Source organism: Chaetodon trifascialis, chromosome 7 (assembly GCF_039877785.1).
Source record: "Chaetodon trifascialis isolate fChaTrf1 chromosome 7, fChaTrf1.hap1, whole genome shotgun sequence".
NCBI lineage: Eukaryota > Metazoa > Chordata > Actinopteri > Chaetodontiformes > Chaetodontidae > Chaetodon > Chaetodon trifascialis.
Genome location: NC_092062.1, coordinates 19616613 through 19641005, shown reverse-complemented (window position 1 = coordinate 19641005; position 24393 = coordinate 19616613). Strand labels below are relative to the sequence as shown.

Genomic DNA, 24393 nt, shown 5'->3' with positions numbered 1-24393 from the left:
TGCCAGATTACTTTCTTTACGTGACGTGGGTGGTTATGTACAGTATATGCATTTATCCTTGTCTACATACCACTATTTAGATGAGTTATAGATGGGTAATACATACATGTTAAAACTGTAAATATATAATCTATAATTAAATCTAAGCATAAAATTAACAGTGTTTTTTTCTTGTTTGATGTCCCAAGTATAACACACTGTTCTCTTTCTTCTCCCTAAAGCTGTTAAATGTCCAGCCAACAGCCACTATGAGCTCTGTGGCAATGCCTGCCCTGCTACTTGTTCTGACCCTAATGCTCCTTCCAAATGCAAACTTCACTGTGTGCAGACCTGCACCTGTAACGCAGGCTTTGTTTTGAGCGGTAGTCAGTGTGTGCCCACTGCTCGCTGTGGTTGCACCTACAGGGGTCGATACATCCCTGCTGGGGAGTCATTCTGGGCTGACCAGGGCTGTCGGCGATGGTGTAAATGCTTAGCAAACAGCAGACGTGTAGAATGCCAGGATAAAGGCTGTGGCGCAGGGCAGCAGTGCCGGGTGGTTGAGGGCATAAGAAAGTGCAATGCAATCTCCCATAGCACCTGTCAGGCCACAGGTGACCCCCATTACGTGACCTTTGACAAGAAGAAGTTTGACTTTCAGGGCACATGTGTGTACCAACTGGTTGCACTTTGCTCCAAGAACCCAGAGTTAGTGTGGTTTGAAGTGCTGGTGCGGAACGAGAACCAGCGTAAGAAAGGAGTTTCCTACACCTCGTTAGTGGAGATCAAGGTGAACTCCTACAGCATTGTCATCACAAAGACCCACAAGGGCATGATTATGGTAAGAATGACATGTTTAGTATATGAACAGTTTAATCATTCCTATGCGTGAGTCACTTTAATATTCAGACTCTGTATATAAATACGATTGTGTGTATTTATCCAGGTGAATAACGAGCTGGTCGAACTGCCATTCATCCCAAATGGAGGACAGATATCTGTGTATAAGAGCGGCTGGTACGCTGTGGTCACCACAACCTTTGGCCTCAGAGTCTCCTTCAACTGGGAAAGCGCTGTGTTTGTGACACTGCCAAGTAACTACATGGGGGCTGTTTGCGGCCTCTGTGGCAACTACGACGGCAAACCCCAGAATGACCTGATTCCAAAGAATGGTGGCAAACCTGTCTCACCAGCAGATTTTGGTGCCAGCTGGCGTGTGGCCGAGATCCCAGGCTGCGTCGATGGCTGTGAAGGGGTATGTCCTCACTGTGACGTTACCGAGAGGGTTCAATATGAAAAAGGAGATTTCTGTGGTATTTTGAGAGACCCCAAAGGGCCGTTCCGTGACTGCCACGCCAAGGTGGACCCAGCTGGCTACTTTGAAAACTGTGTTCATGACGTATGCCTCTATAAAGGCAGAAAAGATGTGCTGTGTCAGGCTATCACGTCGTACACATCTGCTTGCCAGGCTGCGGGGGTCAAGGTGTACAGCTGGAGAACCAGTCATTTCTGTGGTGAGAAAAACATTCATAGTAATTTACATAAAAGGCAAAATACAAAATACTGGAGAAATGAAATGGCAAGTTTCTTTACTGCTCTCTGAGTCTAAGCCCATTTTTCTCTGTATACTTCAATATGTGTTTCTTCCTTTTCAGGGGTTTTATGTTGCTTTATAATCACTGTGTTCTAAATTAAAATGTGTCCAGTAATTAAAAAAAAAACAAAAAACATTCACATTGTCTTTTATGTCCCTTGTGTACAGCGGTGAAATGTCCAGTCAACAGCCATCATGACGTTTGTGCAGCGTCCTGTCCTGCCTCTTGCATGAGTCTTGCCCCTCCTGAGGGTTGCCAGGCACAATGTGAGGAGGGCTGTCCCTGTGATGAGGGCTACATCCTCAGTGGAAATCGCTGTGTTCCTTTCTCACAGTGCGGGTGCCTCTACAAAGAACGCTACTACCGCATCGGCCAAGTGTTTTATCCCAATGGACAGTGTCAGAAGGAATGCAAGTGCACACAAGATGGAGAGGTGATGAATAGTAAAGTAGACAGCTTAAATACTAATAATAATGTTATAATGATCAGCGTGAACTTGCAGTATATGGAATGTAATTTGGGGGATTTTCATCACACTTGTCTTGTTTCTCAACTGTTTTTCTCAGGTTAAGTGCAGGAATTTCACATGTGGCCCGAATGAGAAGTGTAAAATAGAGAATGGCGTCCACAAATGTCACCCTGTTGGTAAGGGTCTGTGCCATGCCTTTGGTGGCCCCCATTACTGGAGTTTTGATGGCCGAACATTTCATTTCCAGGGCACATGCACCTATGTATTCTCCAAGACCTGCGGGCTGGAGGGCACCCACCTGGCGGACTTTTCTGTTCAGGTTGAGAACAGACAGTGGAAAAAGATGATGAATAAAGTGGTGTCTGTCACTAAGGTGGTTGCTGTGAAGGTCCATGGCTTCACTCTCATCCTGCGGAACAACGTGTTTGGAGTCCTGGTGAGTAATGACACGACCTTAATTTCAACTATGCTCCATATTTGGAATACACTGAAATATATTGCACGCATCATGTAGTGACAGATGGTAGAAATGGCTGAGAAATGTGAGAGTAGCTTGACAAATAGGTTTTTAATATTCTGATCATCAGTATTTTTTTGCTCTAAATGAGACTTGTGCCTTCTTTTAGGTAAACGGAGAGCTTCACGACCTTCCTCTGAGTCTTAATGATGGAGCAGTGCGGGCCTATCAAGAAGGGATGCATTATGTTATTGCAACAAATTTTGGGCTGCTTGTCACTTATGACCTAGTCTATCATGTGACAGTCTCAGTACCTGGTAATTACCGTGGTAAGGTCTGTGGCCTGTGTGGCAACTACAACGGGGACCACAAAGATGACTTCCAAATGTCAAACCGTCAGCTCACCAACAACGTGAATGTGTTTGGTAAATCATGGACGGTCAGCAGCCCTAATGTGGCTTGTGGAGACGGCTGTAAAGGGAATGACTGTCCTAACTGTCACCCAGCTCTCGCAGCTGTGTTTTCAACGTTCACTTACTGTGGTATTCTTACAGCACCCGAAGGTCCTTTTGCAGACTGCCATAGTAAACTGAACCCACAGTCATACTTTGATAACTGTGTTTTTGATGTGTGTACCTCCAATGGCGATGGAAAGGTACTGTGTAACAGCATAGCAGCCTATGCTTTCAGCTGTCACATGGCAGGAGTGGACGTCAAGAAGTGGAGGACGACTTCATTCTGTCGTAAGTGACATGAGTTTTTCCCCCAAATCAACCTCTTCTTCTTTTCTGACATATTGTATTTACATTTTATTTATTAAATGTAAGACCAGGCTCTAATACATGTTTTCCCTGTCTTGTGATAATTTGTTTCAGCCATGAAATGCCCTGCCAACAGTCATTATGAGGAGTGTGCACATGCCTGCTCTGCCTCCTGTCAGGGCCTCACAGAGATTGTCCGGTGCTCCACCAGCTGCAGAGAAGGCTGTGAATGTGATGAAGGCTTCTTCTTCAATGGCCGTGCATGTGTTCAAGGGACAGAGTGTGGCTGCTATGACAATGGAAAAACCTACAAGGTACAGTTCAAGATCTCTGTCTGTACAAAAAAGCCATTCCAGACACAGTGGTTTACAAATGAAAGCTTGTTTGTGTCATGGTAGCTTAAGCAATTCCACATTCATGCTGACATGGCAATAAAGTTGACTTTTTCCACAGTGGTGGACATTATCCATATGTGCACTGAGGGTTTCTCCTGAGACTAATTAGCAGATTCTCTAAATTTGTGAGGGGTTTTAATAAGATGGAGTAAGAGTGGAATAATGTGGACTGGAACTCTTTAACCTGCCTTGTCCTCTGTGTATTATTTCCCCCTGTATAATGAACCTGCTCCATGTCTCCAGCCTGGTGACGTGGTGTATGAGAACGACTGTACCACAAAATGCACCTGTAATCCAGCGACAGGCCTAGTCTGTGAAAAGCATTCCTGCCCTCGAGGCACCACGTGTATGATCAAGAGAGGAATCAGGGCATGCTACTACAAAGGCAAGACATATATCTATATATCTGTAACCAGTTTTATCCATTTTTATCAAACGCCTTTCATATGAGTTTGCAGTAAATTTTGTTTTTCCTCCTTTGTGTATCTTGTATAGATCCCTGCAAAAATGCCAAGTGTCGGGTCATGGAGAAGTGCCGTGTTCACAAAGATGAAGCTGTGTGCATCCCGAAGTACACAGGCACCTGCTGGGCCTGGGGTGACTCCCACTACCACACATTTGATGGTTACAGCTATGACTTCCAGGGCACCTGCAAATATGTTATCTCCAAAGCCTGTGGGAATCTGGATGGTCTGGAGCCGTTCTTGGTCACTCAGAGGAATGATAACCGGGGACTCAGAGCAGTTTCTTACTTCAGGGAGGTCGATGTGTCTGTATATGGCTACAACATCACCATCCGCAAGCACCAAGTTGGTCGAGTCATGGTAAGATTTTAGTGTCTTGTCTGATGCGTTTGACCCACAGTATTTCAGTGTTTACAGTATTTTTCTGATCCATTCCCCTCAGGTGGACGGGGAGCTGTTGAACCTTCCTGTGCGACTGGGTGAGGGTAAGGTGTCATTGTTTCAGCGTGGTCACACAGCAGTGGTGAGGACAGACTTTGGCCTGGTTGTCTCCTACGATTGGAACTGGGAGCTGGTCATCAAGCTGCCCAGCAGCTACTACGGCAGTGTCTGTGGACTGTGTGGCAACTTTAACAGTAACAAACGTGATGAGCTCCAGGGTCCAGCCGGCAAAGCTGTCTCCTCCGTGATCGAGTGTGGCAAGAGCTGGAAAATGCCTGACCAGGACAAAGACCATCCTTGCTGGGATACATGTGAGAAAAACTGTCCTACCTGTGGCAGCAGCCAGCTTCAGCTCTATAAGACAAAGACTTTCTGCAGGGTCCTCGCACCCAAGACCAATAGTGTGTTCAAGAGGTGTCATAGAAAAGTGGACCCCTGGGCCTTCTTTCACAGCTGTGCAAATGATATGTGTTTTAATAAGGGAGACAAAAGGATGCTGTGCCGGGCCTTGGCCTCCTACAGTAGGCAATGTCGTGAAGAAGGAATAATAATCAAGGGCTGGAGGAAAAGATTTGGCTGTCGTGAGTATTTACAAGAAGCTCATTTGCTCGCTTCAATCAAATATTTCAATTAAATATCGATTTTCTTCTTTTTGGTTAATGCCTCTAAATTTATTTTCCATCCAGCAATGAACTGTCAGCATCACAGCCACTATGAAGACTATCCCAGCTCATCCCAGCCATCCTGCCTGTTCCCTGAGCTAACCTACAACAGTGCCTATATGGAGACCTGTGTGTGTGATAGGGGTTACGTCCTCAGCGCTGGTGTCTGCGTGCCTGCTAAAACATGTGGTTGCTCCTATCAGGGCCGCTACTACAAGCCAGGCCAGCACTTTTGGGCTGATGAGGCCTGCAGTCGTCTTTGTGAGTGTAATACAACCCTCAGTATGGTGATATGCCGCAACACTTCTTGCTCTGCCAAACAGAAATGCACTGTAGTGGATGGAGAGCGCGCCTGCCGACCCATCAGTCGCGCCACATGCTCAGCCTCAGGTGACGCACACTACCAGACTTTTGATGGCCTCAGGTATGACTTCCAGGGCACATGTGTATATCAGCTGGTGGGACTATGCTCTCAGCAGCCTGGGCTTCAGCCTTTCAAGGTGACAGTGCAGAACGAAAACAGGGGAAGCCGGGCCGTGTCCTACACAAGGACTGTCACGTTTTCCATATATAACATCACCCTCACTATCAGCAGAGAATACCACTACAAGATTCTGGTAAGAATGGATGCAGAGGTATGGTTAATGTGAAGCATGTGGGTGATTTGATAAAAGAACAAATGAGTAATCTGACACTTGTTTTCATGTGGATTTTTGTAGAAAAAAAGAAATGGGACACAGCATGTACAGTATTAAAAATAAAAACAAAACAGATACTCTGAGCCTCATTCAAATGAGTGGATGATAATGCTTTCTGTCATTGTGCTAATTCTGACATCCCTCTGCTCCTCTGCATATATATTTAATTGCAAATTAAAAATTTTGATCCAGGCAGACTTAATTAAACAAAGATTTAACTGCACATTAGAATGGATTAGCAAGGATGGCAGAATTATTAAATCTATAATCTCCTAAAAATATGCCTCCCTCCCTCATTTTCTGCTCTTCAGCTCAATGGGCAGCTTGCTCTGTTACCACTCGATTACAATAATGAGCTGGCCGTGTTTCTCAGCGGCTGGATAGCTGTAGTGAAAACAGTTGCTGGTATCACCCTGACCTTTGACTGGCGGAGCACAGTGAGCGTTACTCTGCCCAGCAACTACCAGGGCGCAGTCTGCGGTCTGTGTGGCAACTATAATGGATACACTCGGGATGACCTGAGCATGCCGAATGACCAGATCGCTAATAACCAAGCCAAGCTGGGGGAGAGCTGGCAGGTGGCCCTCGTACCAGGCTGTTCATCAGTCTGCCAGGGGCCTTGGTGCCAGGCCTGTACAAACTCCCAGAGGAAAAAGTACCAAACCCGGAAGTACTGTGGTATTATCACTGACAGGGCAGGGCCTTTCAGAAATTGTCACAAGCATGTGGACCCTACTCCTTACCTGGAGAACTGTGTTTATGATGCCTGTCATTATTATGGCCACCAAAGAACAGTCTGTGATGCTGTGGGAGTCTACGTTGCTGCCTGTCAGAGCCGAGGAATCACCATCCACTCCTGGAGAAGAGATAACTTCTGTCGTGAGTTTGAGATTGCGGTTTTAGTTCTTTTGTTTTTATACTTCAAATCTCTTATTTCAAACTATATCCTTCCTCTTTCACCTTGTTCTTCTCCCACTCTTCTCATCCTATCCTACAGCAATGTTGTGTCCAGCTAACAGCCATTACACCCTGTGTGCTGCGGGTTGCCCAGCCACCTGTGCCAGCTTTGCCTTCCTTGCCACCTGCCACAGGCCCTGTAGAGAAGCCTGCGAGTGTGACGATGGCTACCTGCTGAGTGGGGATGCCTGCGTGCCTGTGAGAGACTGTGGTTGCTCTTATGATGGTCATTATTACAGGAAAGGAGACGTCTTCTACCCAGAAAACAAGTGTGTGGATAAATGCATCTGTGGAGAGAATGGTGCAGTGTCTTGTGAAAAGTCCAAGTGTCGTGCAGGGGAGACCTGTAAACTTGTAAATGGAGTGAAAGGCTGCTACCCTAAGAGGCATGACAAGTGTGTGGCTTCTGGTGACCCTCATTATATTTCCTTTGATGGAAGGATGTTTGAGTTCCAGGGTACCTGTGTCTATGTATTGGCCAAGGTTTGTGATAACGTTAAAGGCAAAGGCAATCTGACGCCATTCAATGTAACTCAGGGGAATGAAAAGTATGGAAATGGAAAAATGGCTGTTACCAGGTCGGTTGCAGTGGCAGTCTATGGTTTTGTCATTTACATCCAGCAGGGAATGCCATGGAAAGTCACTGTGAGTTCAACAATTTCGCAAACACGCATGCTTACATTTGTGCATGTTTATTTATTTCCTCGCAATGATTTTGTTCTCCTTCCTCCTCTGTCCAGGTGGATGATGAACTTCTGAACCTTCCTCTCTACCTGAACAATGGCCGTCTAAGAGTCACCCAGGAAGGTCGCAACATAATTATCCAGACAGACTTTGGGCTGACAGTCCTGTACGACACCGTCTATTATGTTGAGGTGATCGTGCCTTCTACGTACAAGAATAAGATGTGTGGTCTGTGCGGCAACTACAACAACAATCCTGATGATGACTTCAGACTTCCCTGCGGCAGAAAAACGAAAAGCGTTGAAAACTTTGGGAAGGCGTGGGTGGTGGACCTGCCTAGGCATGTGTGTGGGGGCTGTGGTGGCCAGTGTCCAGTATGTGAGCAGGCCAAGGCCGCCTTGTACAGCAAACCAGACTACTGTGGCATCATAGCTGCACCTAATGGACCTTTCAAAGCCTGCCACAAAAAAATTAACCCTGAAGTATATATGTCTCATTGCGTGTTTGATGTTTGTGCTGTGGGTGGCAACAAAGACACTCTGTGTAACAGTGTCCAGGCCTACGCTTTGGCCTGCCAGAGCGCAGGAGTGCAAATACAGCCATGGAGGCACAGCTCCTTCTGCCGTGAGTTACACGCAGCAGTGTTTTAGCAGAAGAATAGTCCATGTTTTTATATTTCACACAGGTTCACGCACAAAGTCTCACACAAACTCAACTGTGCTATTCTCTTGTAGCTGCTTCCTGCCCTCTAAACAGCCACTATGAGGTGTGTGCCAGCACCTGTGGTGGAACCTGTGCTAGCTTTATGTACCCAATTACTTGTTCTGAAAGCTGTTTTGAAGGATGCCAATGTGATGCCGGCTTTGTTTTTGATGGCCTCCAATGTGTTCCCTTGGATAAGTGTGGGTGTGTGCACACTGGCAGATATCTGACGGTAAAACTGTCCTGAGATTTTACTTTGTTGTCATGCATAGTAACTGTGCTACAATGGAAAGGTAGTCATGACAGAATAGCATATAAAAAATAGGGCTCACACCATTACCGAGCTGCTTATTAGCATGGATATTAGCAGCATGTTTGCTCTTTATTAATCATTAGAAATCACTTATGAACGCCTTATTCAGGGAGTTACCGTTATTAAAAGTCGGGGTTAGGATGTCAATATCATCATGTACAACAACTTCCTCAGTTATTATCAATAATCTCTAATTTGGAATTTAATTTAGATGGAACCTCTTAGTTAATATCCTAGTGTTTGCAGGACATGGATCTGTAGAATATGTGCTTTATGATTAGTGATTAAGAGCCAAAATGCTACGAATATGCAGGCTAATAAGAAACTAGTTAATGATGAATATGTGCACCCTTATATAAAGTGCTACCAAAATGCATATTCTAATTCTTGTTATAGCTTTTCCACATGAATAGAGATGTAAAATGTTCAGTTCAGCAACCTTGAAGAGAAAAGATTTTAATGGAATAAACAATGTATGTGTCCAGGTGGGAGAAGCAGTAGTGGACAAATACTGTAAGGCCAAGTGTGTGTGCCAGGCCTCTGGGCTGCTGAAGTGTGAGAAGCTGTCCTGCGCCAGTGAAGAGGTCTGCGGCGTACGAGACGGGATCAGAGGTTGCCACGTCAAACGGGGTCACTGCAGCATCAGCCACGCCGGCTACCTCACCTCCTTTGATGGCATGTCTGGAGCAATAGGGGCTACAGGGGCATTTGAAATGGCGTCTGTGTGTGATGAGACCGTGGAGCTGTGGTTCCGTGTGGTCGCGGACGTCAGGGTCTGCGGCAAACACGCAACTCCCACCGTCGCCGCTCTGTATGTGTTCTTCAACCAAACCACCATTGCAGTGAACAGCCAACAAGTGACCTGGGTGAGAAGAGCTGGGAGAATAGACAGAAACTCTCCGATTAAACGGTTAATCATGAAAGTAGTTGGTTTGATGAAGAATCTCTAAAATCTCAGTCGATTTTGTTTTCCCGCTCATTTCCCCTTCTCCTTGCCATCCAGGTAAATGGCAGGAAAGTGTCTCTTCCAAGCAAAGTGATGAGTGATCTATCTGTCCAAATCTCAGAGAGGACTGTGATCATTGAGAGGGCATCTGCTGTGTGGGTCACCTACTCAATTTCACAGGAGGTGACTGTCATTACTGACAGTTGCCTGTCCAGGAAAATGTGCAGTGCCTGCGGCAACTACAATAACAACTCCAAAGATGATATGAAGACTGCAGATGGGAAAATCACCTCTGATGTGTCTGTGATTGTTGCCTCCTGGAGCGCTGGGGACTTTTCTAGGTGGTGAGTATTTGAAAGCCGCCGTGTAACGTTTGTATAAATGTAATGGGCAGAGATGCATTGCTGTGTTTAGTGCTATGATGATGACAGTCTTTTTCTTCGCCACACGCTCTCATCACATTGTCGCCCAACCCCGATGCTAACTTTAATTGTTTTAATAACATAACAACTTCGCCTCCTCGTATACGCTTTTAACCTTCAATTCTAGTTAGAGTGGAAGTTTTAATCTTGAACTCCATCTTGCCCTTTATTATGCAAGCTGCAAAGTTAATTTTACCACTGAAATAATCAAGTACAAATCAGCGAAAGATGGGACGGTGTTATGACCGTTCAACCGCTTATTCTCTTAACAGCAAGAACTAAACAAGGACTCCACAGAGCCCTTTTAAAGGAATGAGAGTGTGGTTTTTAATTGCATTTGGTCCAATTTAATTAAGAAATGCCAGAGAATCCCCTATGGTAATTACTGATTAAAAAGCAGGTGAGGCTGACAGGCATGGCCATCAAAAGCTACCAAGCTTGCAATCCAATCACTGCTTGTCATCCAAGGACACTTAAGACTCATCTGGGTGCAGTATTAATTTGAGCCCTCATCTTTAGTTCTGTGTTCAGCCTTAAGTCAATCCCTCCGAGAATTGAGTTTGTGTATCCCCCTTCGTCTCTTCATTCATTGTCTTTTTGCAGGGCATTTTCTCCTCACCAGGCCCCAGCAAACACAAGGAAACACCCCAAACAACCAGTGCCCTTCCTGACTGTTTGCATATGCCTTTAAAAATACAATTTTCTGAAGTGTTGCTTGTAATCTCTGTTGTGCCTGAGTGAACAGGACTTTACTTTGCTCCAGTGCCCTTTGACTGCAGCATTTCGCTTTTCATTTCAGCGGGCTGTAGGGATGTTGGCTCTGCAGCGATGGAAATCATCTGGCACACAGGTAACAAGTGAAGTTGTTTCCTCTCAAAACTATGAACTGACGTTTCCTCGTGAATGAAACAGCTGTACAATGTGGCTGACATCCCTGCTTTTTACCCCCATTAAACAGGATGAAGAGGAATGTGAAGTCTTTCGGCTGAATGTGCTTGTTTACTCATCACACTTCAGCACTTCCTCTTGATTCATTAAACGCTTTTGGTTCTTTACTGGCGGTCTGGTCCTCTATTGTTCAGCTTGAAGTAGTAGCTCATTCTTGACCAACATCTCCATCTAGTGGAGGAGGAAATTATAGCACCACTTTCCCCCGGATCAGTTGGGTAACTGCACTCCGGATCTGTTCAATTACACTTGCCTTGTTTCAGAAATGTGTGTTTTACAAAGTTTGTAGTCCTTACTGTTCTTACCAATAAATACATTTTGTTTTCATCACTGGGGGACAGTTACTTGAACTTCAACAAAATCGGCAGAGCTTTCTGTACACAAGGCTAAATTTAGAAAAAGAAACAGAGTCTTAAATCTGCATCTAGCACAGCTGGTCAACTCCTGTGCAATCTTCATGCTTTAATAAGACAAACGTCCACAGCTAACTAACCACAGCTATGACACCCTGCACATCATAATCTGAATCAACCATATTGAGACAGGGCTGCCATCAAAGCTTAGCCCACCAAGCTCTGTGTTTGCTGCTGGAGGAAGAGGCAGTCTGGCAGCTTGTTATGGGAGAGACCTGGGGAAGGCATTTGTCATACAGCTGAGAGTAAACTGCATCTCCCTGACGGACTGCACTGGCCATGAAAGCCGCTTGTGTTTATGCTTTCGCTCCAGAGCGCTGAAGTTCAGTGCGCTCTCCAGAACGTGTAAATTACCAGCACAGTACAACAGGCCCACTGTTTGATGCTGCTCCTGTCTCTTCGATTTGGCTGTGAGGGGAAATGAGCATGATTTACAGGTCATTAGGAAATCATGTTTTATCGATGCTGGCACCAAAGCGGATGGCAATAGTCTCCCAGCTCAGTAGCGCTGGACTGTAGCTTGTTTACCTCTGGGGGGGGGGGATCATTTTTAGGAGTAACTGCAGAGGCTGAGCGCCCTCACCAAACACCCCCACCCCCCACCTCCATCCCCCATTCCTGAGACAAGACCAAGGAGGAGCGGACTTTCACTTGGTGCAGAAGGAGTGCTGAAGAATTTCCAGCGAATGCAGCACAGAAAAATAGTGTTTTAATCCTTTGCGAGCTGTAAGAGGGAGTTTTGCATTTCATTTCTTCTGTCTTGGCTGAAGTCACAAGTGGGGAAAGTTTTTTTTTTAAGAAAAGTTCGGCTCACTGGGCGGAGACAAAGACTTACGGTAGAGTTTATAGGAGGCTGATTCACGGTAAGTTCATTTAAACGTCCGTGTTTTGTCTCTGAATTGAATGCATTTCCTCTAATACAGTCAGATCATTGTGGCTGGAAATGATAGCTTGGACAGGTAAAAATCTATCTGCAGGTTAAGACTCAAGCAAAACACACGTGTGTCTGCGGGGTTTTGTCTTGCAGATGTTTTCCGTCTCACTTTGATAATAAAGTCTTATCTAAGCCGAATATCCTCAGCACGACCTCCAACTCCTCCAACGTCTAGCTAATGCTTGAGTGAACATGTGGCCTTTTAATTGCATTAAGTCACATCTTTTGTTGCCCTCACACAGTGTTAAACAAAAGCCCAACGTGTTTTTCTTATATTTACGGCCATGCTGCTTATTACATATCATGGTCGTGTTGGTCGCGTCAAAGTGTTTTCTACCTTCATCCCGTCTGCGCGGTGGTGTCCTTCCTGGAAAATGCCACGCCATCTGAGAAGTTTCATGGTGCCTCAGTGACACACATTCACACTGAGCGCTGCCAGAAACACTGCGGCCAACAATTTCACTTCTGCGGTCATTATCGCGTTAATTGGCGAGAACAACGTGAACTCGAGCTGGATCGCTATTCGAGACTGGCCTGTGTGTGCCGCAATGATCAGCCTCGATTAAATGCCACACATGCTCCAAGTTTTAATTATCGAGCAGTCTGTGTCTCATCTTTTGTTTTGGGGAAACAATAAACCCTTATTTCGAAGAAGCTCTTGCACTAAGGGGCTGATATGTGTCCGTGAACTCTCATACTCTCACATTTTAAATTGCAAATTTCATGTTATTCCCACTTTATGATAATCCATGGTAATTAATTTTTTAAGTGTTGCTTTATGGGCGTCTTTCCTGTCTCCCCATTATATTCCTTTACAGCACTCAGAAGGCTCACAAACAAGATTATTGGATTGGGTCTTGTTAAAATAACTCACCCTGTATTTGTTTGATTAAACCTGATTGGCAGGCCTTTGTTGTTAATCCTGCTCCTGGGGTTGAAGTGTTCATTTTTCTCCAGCTCCATGTTCACACCCCCCACTTTAGTCATGCATGAGTCCCCAGCAGTGCTCTGGGCCAGGGAGGGGATCCACGGCTCTGCTAATGTAGGCTTTGATCTTTGCAATGCAAAAACATTTTATTCCACGGCTTGTATTTTCACCGTGGAGCTGTGTGCACCTGCATTGCTTTTTTGTTGTCATGTCTTGGGATTTCATTGGTGTAATGTCACTTTGAAGCTAAAACCACAGAACACGCTGTGCTTCTTGACCACACAGGGCCTCCTCAACTCATGAGCCCTGTCACGAGTCTGGTTGTGGAACCACAGCCTGTAAACATATGGGTGTAAGGCAATCTCGAAGAATGTCCTTCATAATATATAGACAGAAAAACAAGCCCTGGGAGGCTTGTGCTCCAAACTAGATGATCCAGCAAAACTGATCCAAACCTTCTGACCAAATACTACATGCAACTCAACACCAGCCTTGCCCTGTGTCCCTCCACTGCCAAGCCGCATGTCCCACGCCTGAAATAGACCCTCTTCTCTTACCCAGAGTCAGGAGACGACATTATTATGACACTATCCTGATGATGCTGTTATATAATGTCTAGCCCAGATGGAGCTTGGTGTCTCCACCAGGCAGGGTCCCATAGTCTCACAGTTGACAGGAGATGTATCTACTCAGGCCATGAAAACAGGATATTCTCACCTGTGGCTCTTGAGGGAGCTTTTTTAAAAGTAAAAAAAAAAAAAAAAAAAGCTGAACCACTTTATTCTGTTGCACTATGGGAAGTCAGTGTTTTTGGAGCAGTGACAGACTAAAAATCTAGATATTTCAGCCTCTGCTGCTTTGACTTTTCTTTTAGCTCGAGTACCCCTTTAGCAGTATCATGTTGTGCAGCAGTTTAATGCATATAAGCAAGTTGATAAACCAAGCATGCGGCTAACTTTAACTGGCTATTTGCTGGTTTCTGAGAGGTCTTAGAGGGGAGTTTGAAAACAGGCTTCTCTCTGTTAGCAGGCCAGTTGTTATTTCAGTCTGAAAGGAGTCAGTGAGTCACAAAGTTTATCTGTAAATCACATTAAAAAAGCCTGAACTTCCTGTCACCACAGCAAATGACCCACCTAAAATAACAATGACCCCAAATAATAAGGTTCATGGTTGTCTGTGTCTTATCAACAGGTACAATGGATCTTGTGTTGTTGGTGGCCTTCAGCTCCTGGCTGGCTCCTGCATTCGGTGAGCATCCTTTTAAACTAAACATTTAGTTGCTTTGAAACCCACCTGTGTGAGCGTTCGGTTGCTTCCCCTTTTCTTCAGCTTTGGTTTTGTTTTAAGTTCCTCTTTGTTAAACAAGCTGATGTGTCTGTATAACAGGATCAGCATTTGGCAGGGAAGTGTTTGGTAAGTTTTCCTGCATTAGAGTGGTCACTGGCAATGCATGGCCATTTGATTTCTTCATTTTTTTTGGTTTCCGCTGCTCACTTCATTGGTGTGGCTGCTTGCCATGCGCTATTTTTGGTCAAATATGTATTAGATGCCTTGTCTTACTGTTAGCATTCCAGTGATATTGTTTTCAGTATAAATCACGTGGAATATTTTCCGTTTTAAATAATTTAACATCAATGTTTTACGGTGACAAAAGGCCATGTCAGAATAGCGTAAATGTTTTCCTTATACTGCAGTTTGAATAATCACTTATTCACACTGCTGCCAGGTTTTCCATTGTTAATGCAGGTCCTGGGCTTTGGTTTGTTCCTCTATGCGCCCTGCATGCCATCAGCTGAGCTTGATGTTAAGCTGATTTGCCTACACCAAGGGTTTTGCTATCTTCTCTGACATTTAGGTCTGTTAGAGTCAGGCCTTATTTCTAAAGGCTTGTCAGCACCAATATTTAAAATGTGTTTTTTTTTTCTCCCTCCCTTACAGAAGAAGAGACTAACATTAGTATTTACTGCTTGATAATGAGGTCAAAGTTAACTCCACTCTGCTGTAAATGGAATGTGGGGTGTATGAAATATTATTCAGCTCAGGCTTTTAACTGTATCGTGCTCATTTGTAACAGTTCATGTCAGACTGCATTGAATCACATCCATCAAGGACATGATTCTTTTACTGAGAGCCAAAAAATCTATCAACGCTGAGCCTCTAAGCTTGTGTTGATGAGCTGCTGGAATGAGTTGGAATAGGCAAACTTTGCTTTTTACGCGCTTAACAGATTACCTAACTCTATTCAACATCAGGTGTGAAAGTCTCAACATAAGAACACGTACTAGGACTGTCTGACATTTAAAGCACTGTTCGCAGTCTGTTAAATATTTTAATGAGAGCTGTGAGAAATGCACTAATGATGTGAATTGTTGCCTAGTACAAGTCAAACAGTATTTATGTAACCTCCGGTGTGCTGCTTCAAGGTCACATTGTTCCCACTCCGAACAGCGGGCTCATATAAACAGCATGTCTTTATCATCATTTTACCAGGTGAAGTTGTCCTTTCAATCATTTTCTTGATGTCGCTTAACACAAGGCAGATGTTTGGATTCGGCTTGTTATGGAGTACGGTGTGCTTTCTAGCAGGATTTAAAAGACTGGAGCATAACGTGAACACAGGCGACATGTTTTTCCACATGGGACCAGAGATGTGATAGAGCAGAGGGGGCTGTACTTTCCCACATCCATAACAGCACAAGAATGCCACAGATCAGGGCTCTGTTGCACTTCTGTTGGTGGAGAGTGTGACTCTCCTGGGAATGTGGCTTAAGGATTTATTTATCATGAGAGTTAGTGTAAGAGATGTTGGGCCTTCAAGTGTTACTACTTCCTATATATGCATTCTACATGCATACAAGGTGGGGTTCGATGCCCACCTTTTTGGCTTCTCTGTAGAGTGAATTTGCCTCACTACCATCAGTTTTGCCATTTGCTGACATGCACTTAACACCACTGTGTGAATATCTTATAAAGACTAATGATTTTGCTTCCTTTTTCATAGCTTCAGCAGAAGTGGCAGATAAGGACAGAGGTGGGTGTTATTTGAACAAGAGCTTAGACAAATTAAAATAAGCTGCGTACTCATTTTAACTGGCATGTAAATTGCCACTGGCATCAAACTGGCTAATGACAAGATGAATGACTGAGGCCCTAAAACTGCTGAATTGCTGTCACATCATGAGTACTCTCTGAAGTGTGTCAATGGATAAATCTGCCTCTCATTTGTTTTCTCTCTCTGTTCTCTCCTACCAGACTATGACAGCGCTTTTCAATACGGTGAGTGTTGAGCAGATGAGCGCGACGAGATGGCAATTTCCACTTGTTTTTCCAGATTTGATGGAAAACTTTCCCCCTAAAGGCCAAGCCCCTGGACCGGTCCCATTGCAAATACTTCTAATCCTGTCCACTGAGCTTTGAACTGGACTTTCAGTCCAAACCAAGATACTGACGAGCACAGAGTGACCCTACATAAATTCTCTCCTTTTTATTTTTATGTTATAATATTTATGTTTAGACACTATCCACTCTGTCCGCTGTCCATGCCCCATTTGAAGACCAGTAAAGCAGTGGTTCCCAACCTGTGGTCCCAAAATAACGTTTATTTTTCTTTTCTTTTATCTATTTGTCTTTTGAAGTTCTGGTTACTTCAATCTGTCTTAGCTTCTAAAGATCCTCAATGAAACAACCTGAGAGGGAAAAAATAGTCTTTAGTCAAAATGTTTGGTCAAGGGCTGCAAGCCAAAAAGGCTTAACCCTAACTGATGAAGCCTGCCAGCAGCTGAACACCCCCCCCCCCAAAAAATTATAATTTGATTGAAAAAAAGGTGTTATAGTCGTGTTTATTTGCTATGGTCATGCTAATGTTTGCGGTTAATTGAAATCCTGCTAGCAAACTAGCCAACTAGATGAGGCAATGTTTGATGCATATAAACAAAGCAGCGACCCTAAAAACAATTGGCGATGTCAACATTATAGTTTGCAGGGTAGAACGTTCCCTAATCAGAAACAAGCAGACCCCATCTCACGCTCACTGCTGCCTGCCACGAGCATTGTCTTTGCAAATGTTCAGATTTCTCCTGCAGTATTGAGGCAGAATGCAACAGAGTTAAAGTTGACATAGTGTTTGCAGTTCTGGTGACTGTGGCTCACAGGAATTTGTGGTGTCCCAACATGACCATTAGGGGGCTGCAGAGTATTTCTGCAATGCTGCTCTTGAATAAAAATGTGGTTAAATGCCTCTCCAAAGGCTTTTGAATTCATGTTGTTTTCTATCTCAAAACATCCATATGTGACCGTTGACTCACAAACATTAAAAGTATGTTTTGCGTTCTTTCATTTCAGATTATGAATCTCTGAGAATCGGTGGCCTGGTCTTTGCAGTGGTACTGTTCCTCATGGGTATCGCCCTCATTGTCAGTAAGTGTTTTAAACTCACGGCAGAAGTGCAACGCTGAGTCAGCGTCACCACACTGTGGTCCCTGTATGTGTGTGTTGACCTCACAGTCCCGTATGTTCATACCGTGCTGCCAAACAAGCAGGCTTCTGTCTCTCAGGCATCTGGAAGGGATGCACACTGAAGCTCTTTGCACAATCTCCGCATTTAACACTCTCGTGATCCATGTATCACGGCAGTTTAACCTTTCTTTCTTATCCCTTTCCTCACTCACAGCACCCTTTCAAGGTTCCTCCTCCTACCTGCCAGCACACACTGTTAGTGCCAGTGGTGAAACCAAAACCAACCAATAAATAATTCATTGGAGCCCACACAATCTGCCAGATTTCCTCTCTGCTTCTGTTAGTCGAGACCACTGTGCAGCAACTGGAATCTATGAAGAAATATGTGCAAGTCTTTGTTTTAGAAGGAAGAAGTGCTTATATGAGTTTTCACATTAAACTAACATCATAAAAATCAGCGGGTGAATATATATTTGGATTTGTAAATAGTCTTTGAAAGGCACAATCTGTTATCCAATAGAGCTTAAAATTGTCACTAAATTGATTGATTAACTCATTAGATACACAGATTTAACCGTTTAATCAAAGCTGTTAATGTCTTTGCTGATATCTGTTCTCCAATGTTCAAACGTCGTTTGTTCGAGAAACACCAGATGCATATTTTCAATTTTTAACTCTAAAACAACTCTTCAGCTACATCTGTGAATATACTTCGGCACTGATTGGGCCTTTAAAGCTTTTAACAATGGCAGCTATTGAATTGATAAAAGTAGATCATCTGTTTGATTGAACCAGATTTAATAAGCTCTTGAGAGTGAGAGTGTGACAGCAAATTAGGAGCAGAGCGTTAAGCAGAAAATAAAGAGAGCAAACCCTGGAAGTTTATTGTTTGGCATTTAAAATTCTGCATGTGGATTAAATAAAAAAAAAAATCCTCGATGGCAGGCGGAACCCTTTGGTGCCTCCCAGTTTTAAAGTGAGTGAGTAGAGTATGAGTGTTACCTTTCAAGATGCTCACAGCTTTATTCTTAGTCCTGACAGTATGTGGGTCACAGCCTGGTTTGGGATTTCCCAGCTGTTTTGCTGGACACACTAACTACTCTAGCAAGTATACTATAACATTAACCAATATGGCACTGCTTAGACTTTATGTGTGAAGAGCCCATCTGTGGGCTGCATCACTTTAGGTCTCACCCCTCAGGCGAAGGCCAAATAAGAGCATGAGAACAGAGTATTTGTAAAGCGAACCACTCTACTATTAATCATGTAAGGGCTGCATCATCTGTCTGTGTTGTTCATTGCAATTTGAAGTTGGTCAAAATGGCAAAAAAAGGTTAAATGTTGAAGACTTGAGCAGAATTTAAATGCTACTAGCTGGAAGTTATTCAGTGTTCTGGCTCCTGTATAGTTAAACAATGGAATTTTTCCTGTGATTTAGACACATGAATATAGTCTTGAGCTCGGGCCAGTAAGCCGCAAGCTTATAAGGCCTCCCAAGGTTGCAGCCCAGATGGGCTTATTGGCACAAGCTCAAGGCTGTATTCATGTACCCATCAAGGCTCGCAGCCACCTCTTCTTTTTTTATACTGGAGGAGGTGGGTTGGGTGGGGTGCTGTTTGGGGTACACAGCTGACTGTTAAAGTTGCATTTATTCTTTAAGTATTTTCACGTCACAGTTTTATACACATGTATTTCATTTTCTTGTGTTTCCCCCCAAAACAGCTCGAAAATGTTCCTGTTCAAAGAGCAACAGTTCAAGGTAAGTTGAATCAAGGTCAGATCAAACAAACCAGACCCTTATTTGTAAAAATGCTTGAAGAGTTTTGTTTTCTGTGAAATGGATATCAGACATTTTGTCGCACATGGCTCTTTTTGTGTTACATGCAGTTGTGAAACTGCAGTGTTTCATTCTCTGTTCATTTTGCCCAGGTCCAGAGGTCCTGATGCAGAATCAGGCATTCCAAGGGGTACGTATTTTTTCTTTCTCCTAAAATAATAACTAAACACTTAATGCCTTTTATTTTTGATGCTTTTGAAGAAAACACTAATCTAATACTCATTCTACAGCTTAGTAAACACAGAGCCACAAAGCCATGGACATTAGGTAAGTGTCTTACAAACATCTATTTTCAGCAGAAGGGAGCTGAATGAGATTAAACTTACCCTCCACCTCTCTCCTCCACAGCGTTACTGATTGTTGCCATTAGGTGGCAGCAAAGACTTTGATCACAGCTGAGGACAATCTTTCCATGAACACGCAAATCCTCCCTCAAATATGTTACTTCGCTCCTTTTTTAATGTTTTTATCACCAGATCCGTTCCTACATTATCTGCCAGCTTCATACGGTTCCTTTGTATTTTTTGACTTTCAGATTGATGCAAAATAATAAAACACATCTTTGAACAAAATGTTTCTGTCTTTTTTCTTTTTCTTTTTTTTCCCACATCATTATTTCATTTCCTGGCCATTAGAAGAAGACCAGTGAGCAGCCCTCTTTTCTTGCTGCACTCCTGCTTGTGCTGACACTGCAGTCAGTTCAGTTACACATGCAGTAGTAACTACCAGCAGCGAGACAGTGAATGATTTATGTGCTGCAATGTGCAGCCCTCGGAGAAGGCTGTCTTTAAAGAAATACACTTAATTCTACCTACCTCTGTGCTGTTCATTGGCAGATTTTCCACCATAGTGAGCCTGGCAGCCTCTGTGAATGTAAAAGCTGCATATGTAGGCTATATTTTCTCCCTGGAGTTGCAGGAGCAGGTTGACTGCACTGCACAAAAGACAACACATGAGATAGAGAATGGTGCATTTTGAGGGTAAAAGCTCAGGCTTATACTGTTCAAAGAGAAACTGCAGGGAAGCCATGATACTTAAATATCTTCATATTTTGAGTATAGTACTCAGTAGATTGGTGAAGTCTGTTGCAGTGTAGCAAGATGATATTATCTGTTTACCTACTATTTTTTCTAACTTTTGGCGACTGTGGCAGTCCACCACCCCTTGTCGTCCACACCCAGGCAGATCTGCCATCCTAATGGGAGCACCCAGCCGCTGTGAATGCAATGCTTTGCTGTGGCCACCAGAGGCTCCCTGCTGAGTTTACACTTGCGCTTCTGAAGCAGTTCTGCCTGCTGTCCTGTCCAGCTATATCCATCCTTAAACTGCAACCCAGCAACCTGCTAAATATCTGAGAGACGGAGCTCCTCTGCATCTCTACGCTGCAGCCATGGCCACCACAGGTTTGATTGTTTTTTCTTCTTTTATGGGATATTTATGGGTGTAAGCAACATCAAACAGTTAAAAACTGTAAGAAAGAGGTGAGATAAATTAGTTGAATTAGTTGTCTGGTTAATATATGTGTGATCATTTTGTGATATCATTTGATTTTGACTGATAACGTGACTTGTTTTATTTTAAGACCTGGCTCTATGTAGTTAATTAGCCTGCTGCATTGTTGCTACAGTGCCAGTTTACTGCTGATGCATGGATCTGTGTGAGAACAAAGGAAGTTCTTCCCCTCTGGATGCACAAATAAACAACAATAAAGATGCTAAGCATGGTCAAGCTGAGCAGTCTTTGTGACAGAGAGAAAGCAGTGGTAAGAAATACAAGCTCAGCCACTTAGGAGTGAGGGTTCAGCAACATGCAAACCGCATTATTGACGCCCAGATAGCGTAAAAACCTGGCACAGGCTGTAGCCTAAAACAGTTATATCTGCAAAGTAAATCACCCCTGTGGTCAAAAACAGGAATCTCTATTAACTGTGTAAAAATGACATAAACACTGCTGTCATTTCAAGTGCCCCCATCCACTCCAAATCACCTTTCAGACACTTTTTACTATCCAGGCTCTGGTTTCTCTTTGCTGCTGTGATGATACCCCTGTATCCTGCTGCTGGCTTGCAACCCACTTTTTCATGGTGCATCTTTTTCTGCTGAGCGAAGATGCTGCATTGAGCTCCTCTCAGTGGGGAAAAAAATTACTCCCGAGGAGTTGTGGAGCCAAGCCTGCAGATCTGAAGTGCTGCAAACCTTGCAGTCCATGCTGATGCGCTGAACAAAACCCCTTAAAGCTCATTGCCGCCTTTGCTGCTGCACTCAAAATAACATCTACATTCATGAGGCTCTGTAACTGACCACACTCTTTGTTTGCAGAAACGGTGTTTCCTGACCGAAGTGACTTTGATTATGGTAAGACTGACACCAACTACTAATTTTAAAAATCAAAAGCACCATGTGTATCATAACAACTTTCTCACTATTGTATGTTTTAAGCTCATCGTGAACTCCAGTGGGTTTGTTTGGTTAAGTCCTGTGCGGTTTTGTCCTTTGTAGATTATGAGACACTGCGGACCACAGGGGTTATTCTTGCTGTAATTATGTTTGTCTCTGGCATTTTAATAGCCCTGAGTAAGTTTAGACTTTCTCTTGTATATCACTTGAATACAGAGGCTTTATCACCTTTACAGTACATAAGCACCTTTACCTTGTAACTAATCTATCATTCTTCAAACAGGTAAAAAATTCACAAAATGTGTAAAATCCTCATCCAAGTAAGAGTTGTGCAAGGCTTAGTGGATGATCCGCCTGTGCATGCTGTATGACTTTGACTTGAAGGGAATACCCAACTAGTGTGGAAAAACATCTTTTCTAGTTTTGCTCTTTGACTAAAACTGAGTTTCCCACATCATTTTCCTACCCCTGCCCTGGATGCCTCTTCTCTAAATACCCACTCCCTGTTCTGCATACACAACCCAGAACACACTTCCAACACATTAAAGGCTTTACACAGAACCTTCTGTGACAAATCACATGTGGGTAGTGCTTTCATATCCTCTTTATCTCAGTGCTTGCTCTTGATTTCAAAACGTATGTATCACACTCTTCATGTGTTGGTAGTGAGTGGGCAGTGTATATTCTCAGTTGATCGCATGCCGCTTGTATGGCAAGATGAGAAGAAAGACGAGGGCTGCTGTTTGAACAGGACAAAGAGCTGCATTTTGGTCTGTAGTTATACCTCCGAACTCTGTGGCTTCAACTGATTTTGCACCCTATAACCCTGCTAGTGGATGTACTTGACCAAATCCAACTCCAAGTTGAAGTTGGGGCCACAGTTTTCAAACTATATTTCATGATCAGTAATGGTGATGAATTACAAAAATCCAATATTTACTAATTGCTTCTCTTATTTCTGTTTGCAGTTCCAGCTCATCTGGTACCCAAATTCCAAAGACAGAGGGTAATTCACGCACTGTTTCTGGTCATTACCTGCTTAAATGTGCAATAATGTTTATTTTCTCTTTGGATTCTTTCTGATTTCTTTCCTTTTCTTTCGCAGTACCTCCTCAAACTGTATAGAAAATGTAGAATATACTTGAAAAAGAGGAGGTCGTCACAGGAGCCACGCCAGCAAGTACACACCATGGCCATTCCTCTTATGGCTACTATACCTCTGCCAGCTGGGTGATCAAGGAACAGGTCTTCCTAACCTGGTTTCACTGGGTCTTCCTCTGAATTCTGTAGAAAGTCTGAAGTGAGCAAAACATCCATCTATATATTGCTCAGTATTGTGCGACTGTTGAGATTAAAAGAGAAATCAATAAATAAAAAATACTCTAAACCATGAGACCTGATAAGTACTTTTAATCACACAAATGCAACAACTGTTGTCTCCATACATTTTACTCCTGTGAAACAATAAAATTAAGAGCATGATTAAATATTAGATTAACAAAATCTCCAGATTGAAACAAAGAGCTGCATGCACTGATCAATCGTAACAATTTACTTTTTTTTCCTCAATTTCTGTTCATTTCTGCTTTCTTGGGCCTCTCAAGAAAGCTAAAAGAAATAGCATGACAAAATAATGAGGAAACCAATAAATAGATTAGTACAAATATAACGTACTGTACAATACAGCCAAATATCTTGATGAAAATTGAAAAACAATGTTCTGTAACTTGAAAATGCTTTGACAAATATAACAATGGATGAAATGTGTATTAAAATGTTGATTTGTGGTTTTATTATCAGTCATTTCTTCTGTTTTAAATTAAGGCAAAGGTATTAAAAACAAAATCATTGTGTGTAAAACCTAAACAATGAGACCACTGTTTCAAATAAACTCAAACTCTTGTGTACTCAACATGATTTTATCCATGTCTTTAGTAAATAATAATAATCCAAAACATGAATGTCTCGCTTGAAGTGATCTAAAGTGAAGTAAAAGTCAAGTAGAAATGAGAAAATATCATCATGCTGTTTGTGACTTATGACTCTGACATTTCCTCTGTGCTTCACAGGAATTTACAGTGTCTGATAACAGGCATGACACATAGGTGAGAGATGCCTCAAACCTTATTTATCACTCAAATTTCAGTCAAAACCAGACCTCCTTTCTCCTGTGATTAAGGGTCAATGCCATGGCAGCAAATGTTGGTGGAAATTGGGCTTGAAAAGTAAATACTCCTTGAGTGTAACAGTCACCGCTTTCTAGTGGGATGCTGTATTTTCCATGCTGCTAATATCTGTCATCAAATATAAGAGGGACTGTTCAAGGGTGCCCTGAATCATCAAAACAATCAGATGGAACTTTTTAAATACAGTGTTATTGTACTTTTATTCATGACTCATGGCTAAAATGTACAATCATCAGACAATTTGTCACCACGCTTACTCATGTAATGTCTCTGTGATAAGAACATTCTTTGTTGTAATCAGTTTCAAATACATAATAGTTTTACACAGTAAAGTCTCTTTTTCCACAAAGA

The 24393-nt window shown here is 43.1% G+C and overlaps 2 protein-coding genes and 1 long non-coding RNA gene across 3 annotated transcripts in view; all 3 read left to right on the top strand.

Annotated features, from left to right (window-relative positions):
* The window catches only part of LOC139334170 (IgGFc-binding protein), a 33670-nt gene extending 23799 nt beyond the window's left edge, over positions 1-9871 (top strand). The window contains exons 31-46 of the mRNA XM_070966931.1: positions 222-820; positions 926-1493; positions 1742-2007; positions 2141-2479; positions 2670-3243; positions 3376-3575; positions 3900-4041; positions 4152-4480; positions 4563-5142; positions 5248-5840; positions 6233-6800; positions 6919-7523; positions 7619-8186; positions 8297-8496; positions 9063-9443; positions 9581-9871. Coding sequence (XP_070823032.1) covers positions 222-820; positions 926-1493; positions 1742-2007; positions 2141-2479; positions 2670-3243; positions 3376-3575; positions 3900-4041; positions 4152-4480; positions 4563-5142; positions 5248-5840; positions 6233-6800; positions 6919-7523; positions 7619-8186; positions 8297-8496; positions 9063-9443; positions 9581-9871 — 6803 coding nt within the window. The remainder of the gene's footprint in view (positions 1-221; positions 821-925; positions 1494-1741; positions 2008-2140; positions 2480-2669; positions 3244-3375; positions 3576-3899; positions 4042-4151; positions 4481-4562; positions 5143-5247; positions 5841-6232; positions 6801-6918; positions 7524-7618; positions 8187-8296; positions 8497-9062; positions 9444-9580) is intronic.
* Positions 9872-11955: 2084 nt separating this feature from the next.
* LOC139334059 (FXYD domain-containing ion transport regulator 6-like) lies at positions 11956-20025 on the top strand. The gene is made up of 9 exons (XM_070966800.1): positions 11956-12169; positions 14360-14416; positions 16170-16199; positions 16421-16444; positions 17510-17584; positions 19346-19382; positions 19553-19590; positions 19691-19727; positions 19809-20025. Exons 2-8 carry the CDS (start codon positions 14365-14367, stop codon positions 19693-19695), a joined length of 261 nt encoding a protein of 86 aa, XP_070822901.1. The 5' UTR covers positions 11956-12169; positions 14360-14364; the 3' UTR covers positions 19696-19727; positions 19809-20025.
* A 742-nt stretch (positions 20026-20767) lies between these two features.
* Positions 20768-23058, top strand: LOC139333993 (uncharacterized). The gene is made up of 4 exons (XR_011602355.1): positions 20768-20863; positions 21779-21814; positions 22825-22862; positions 22962-23058. It is a non-coding gene; the product is annotated as an uncharacterized lncRNA (long non-coding RNA).
* Positions 23059-24393: the final 1335 nt, after the last annotated feature.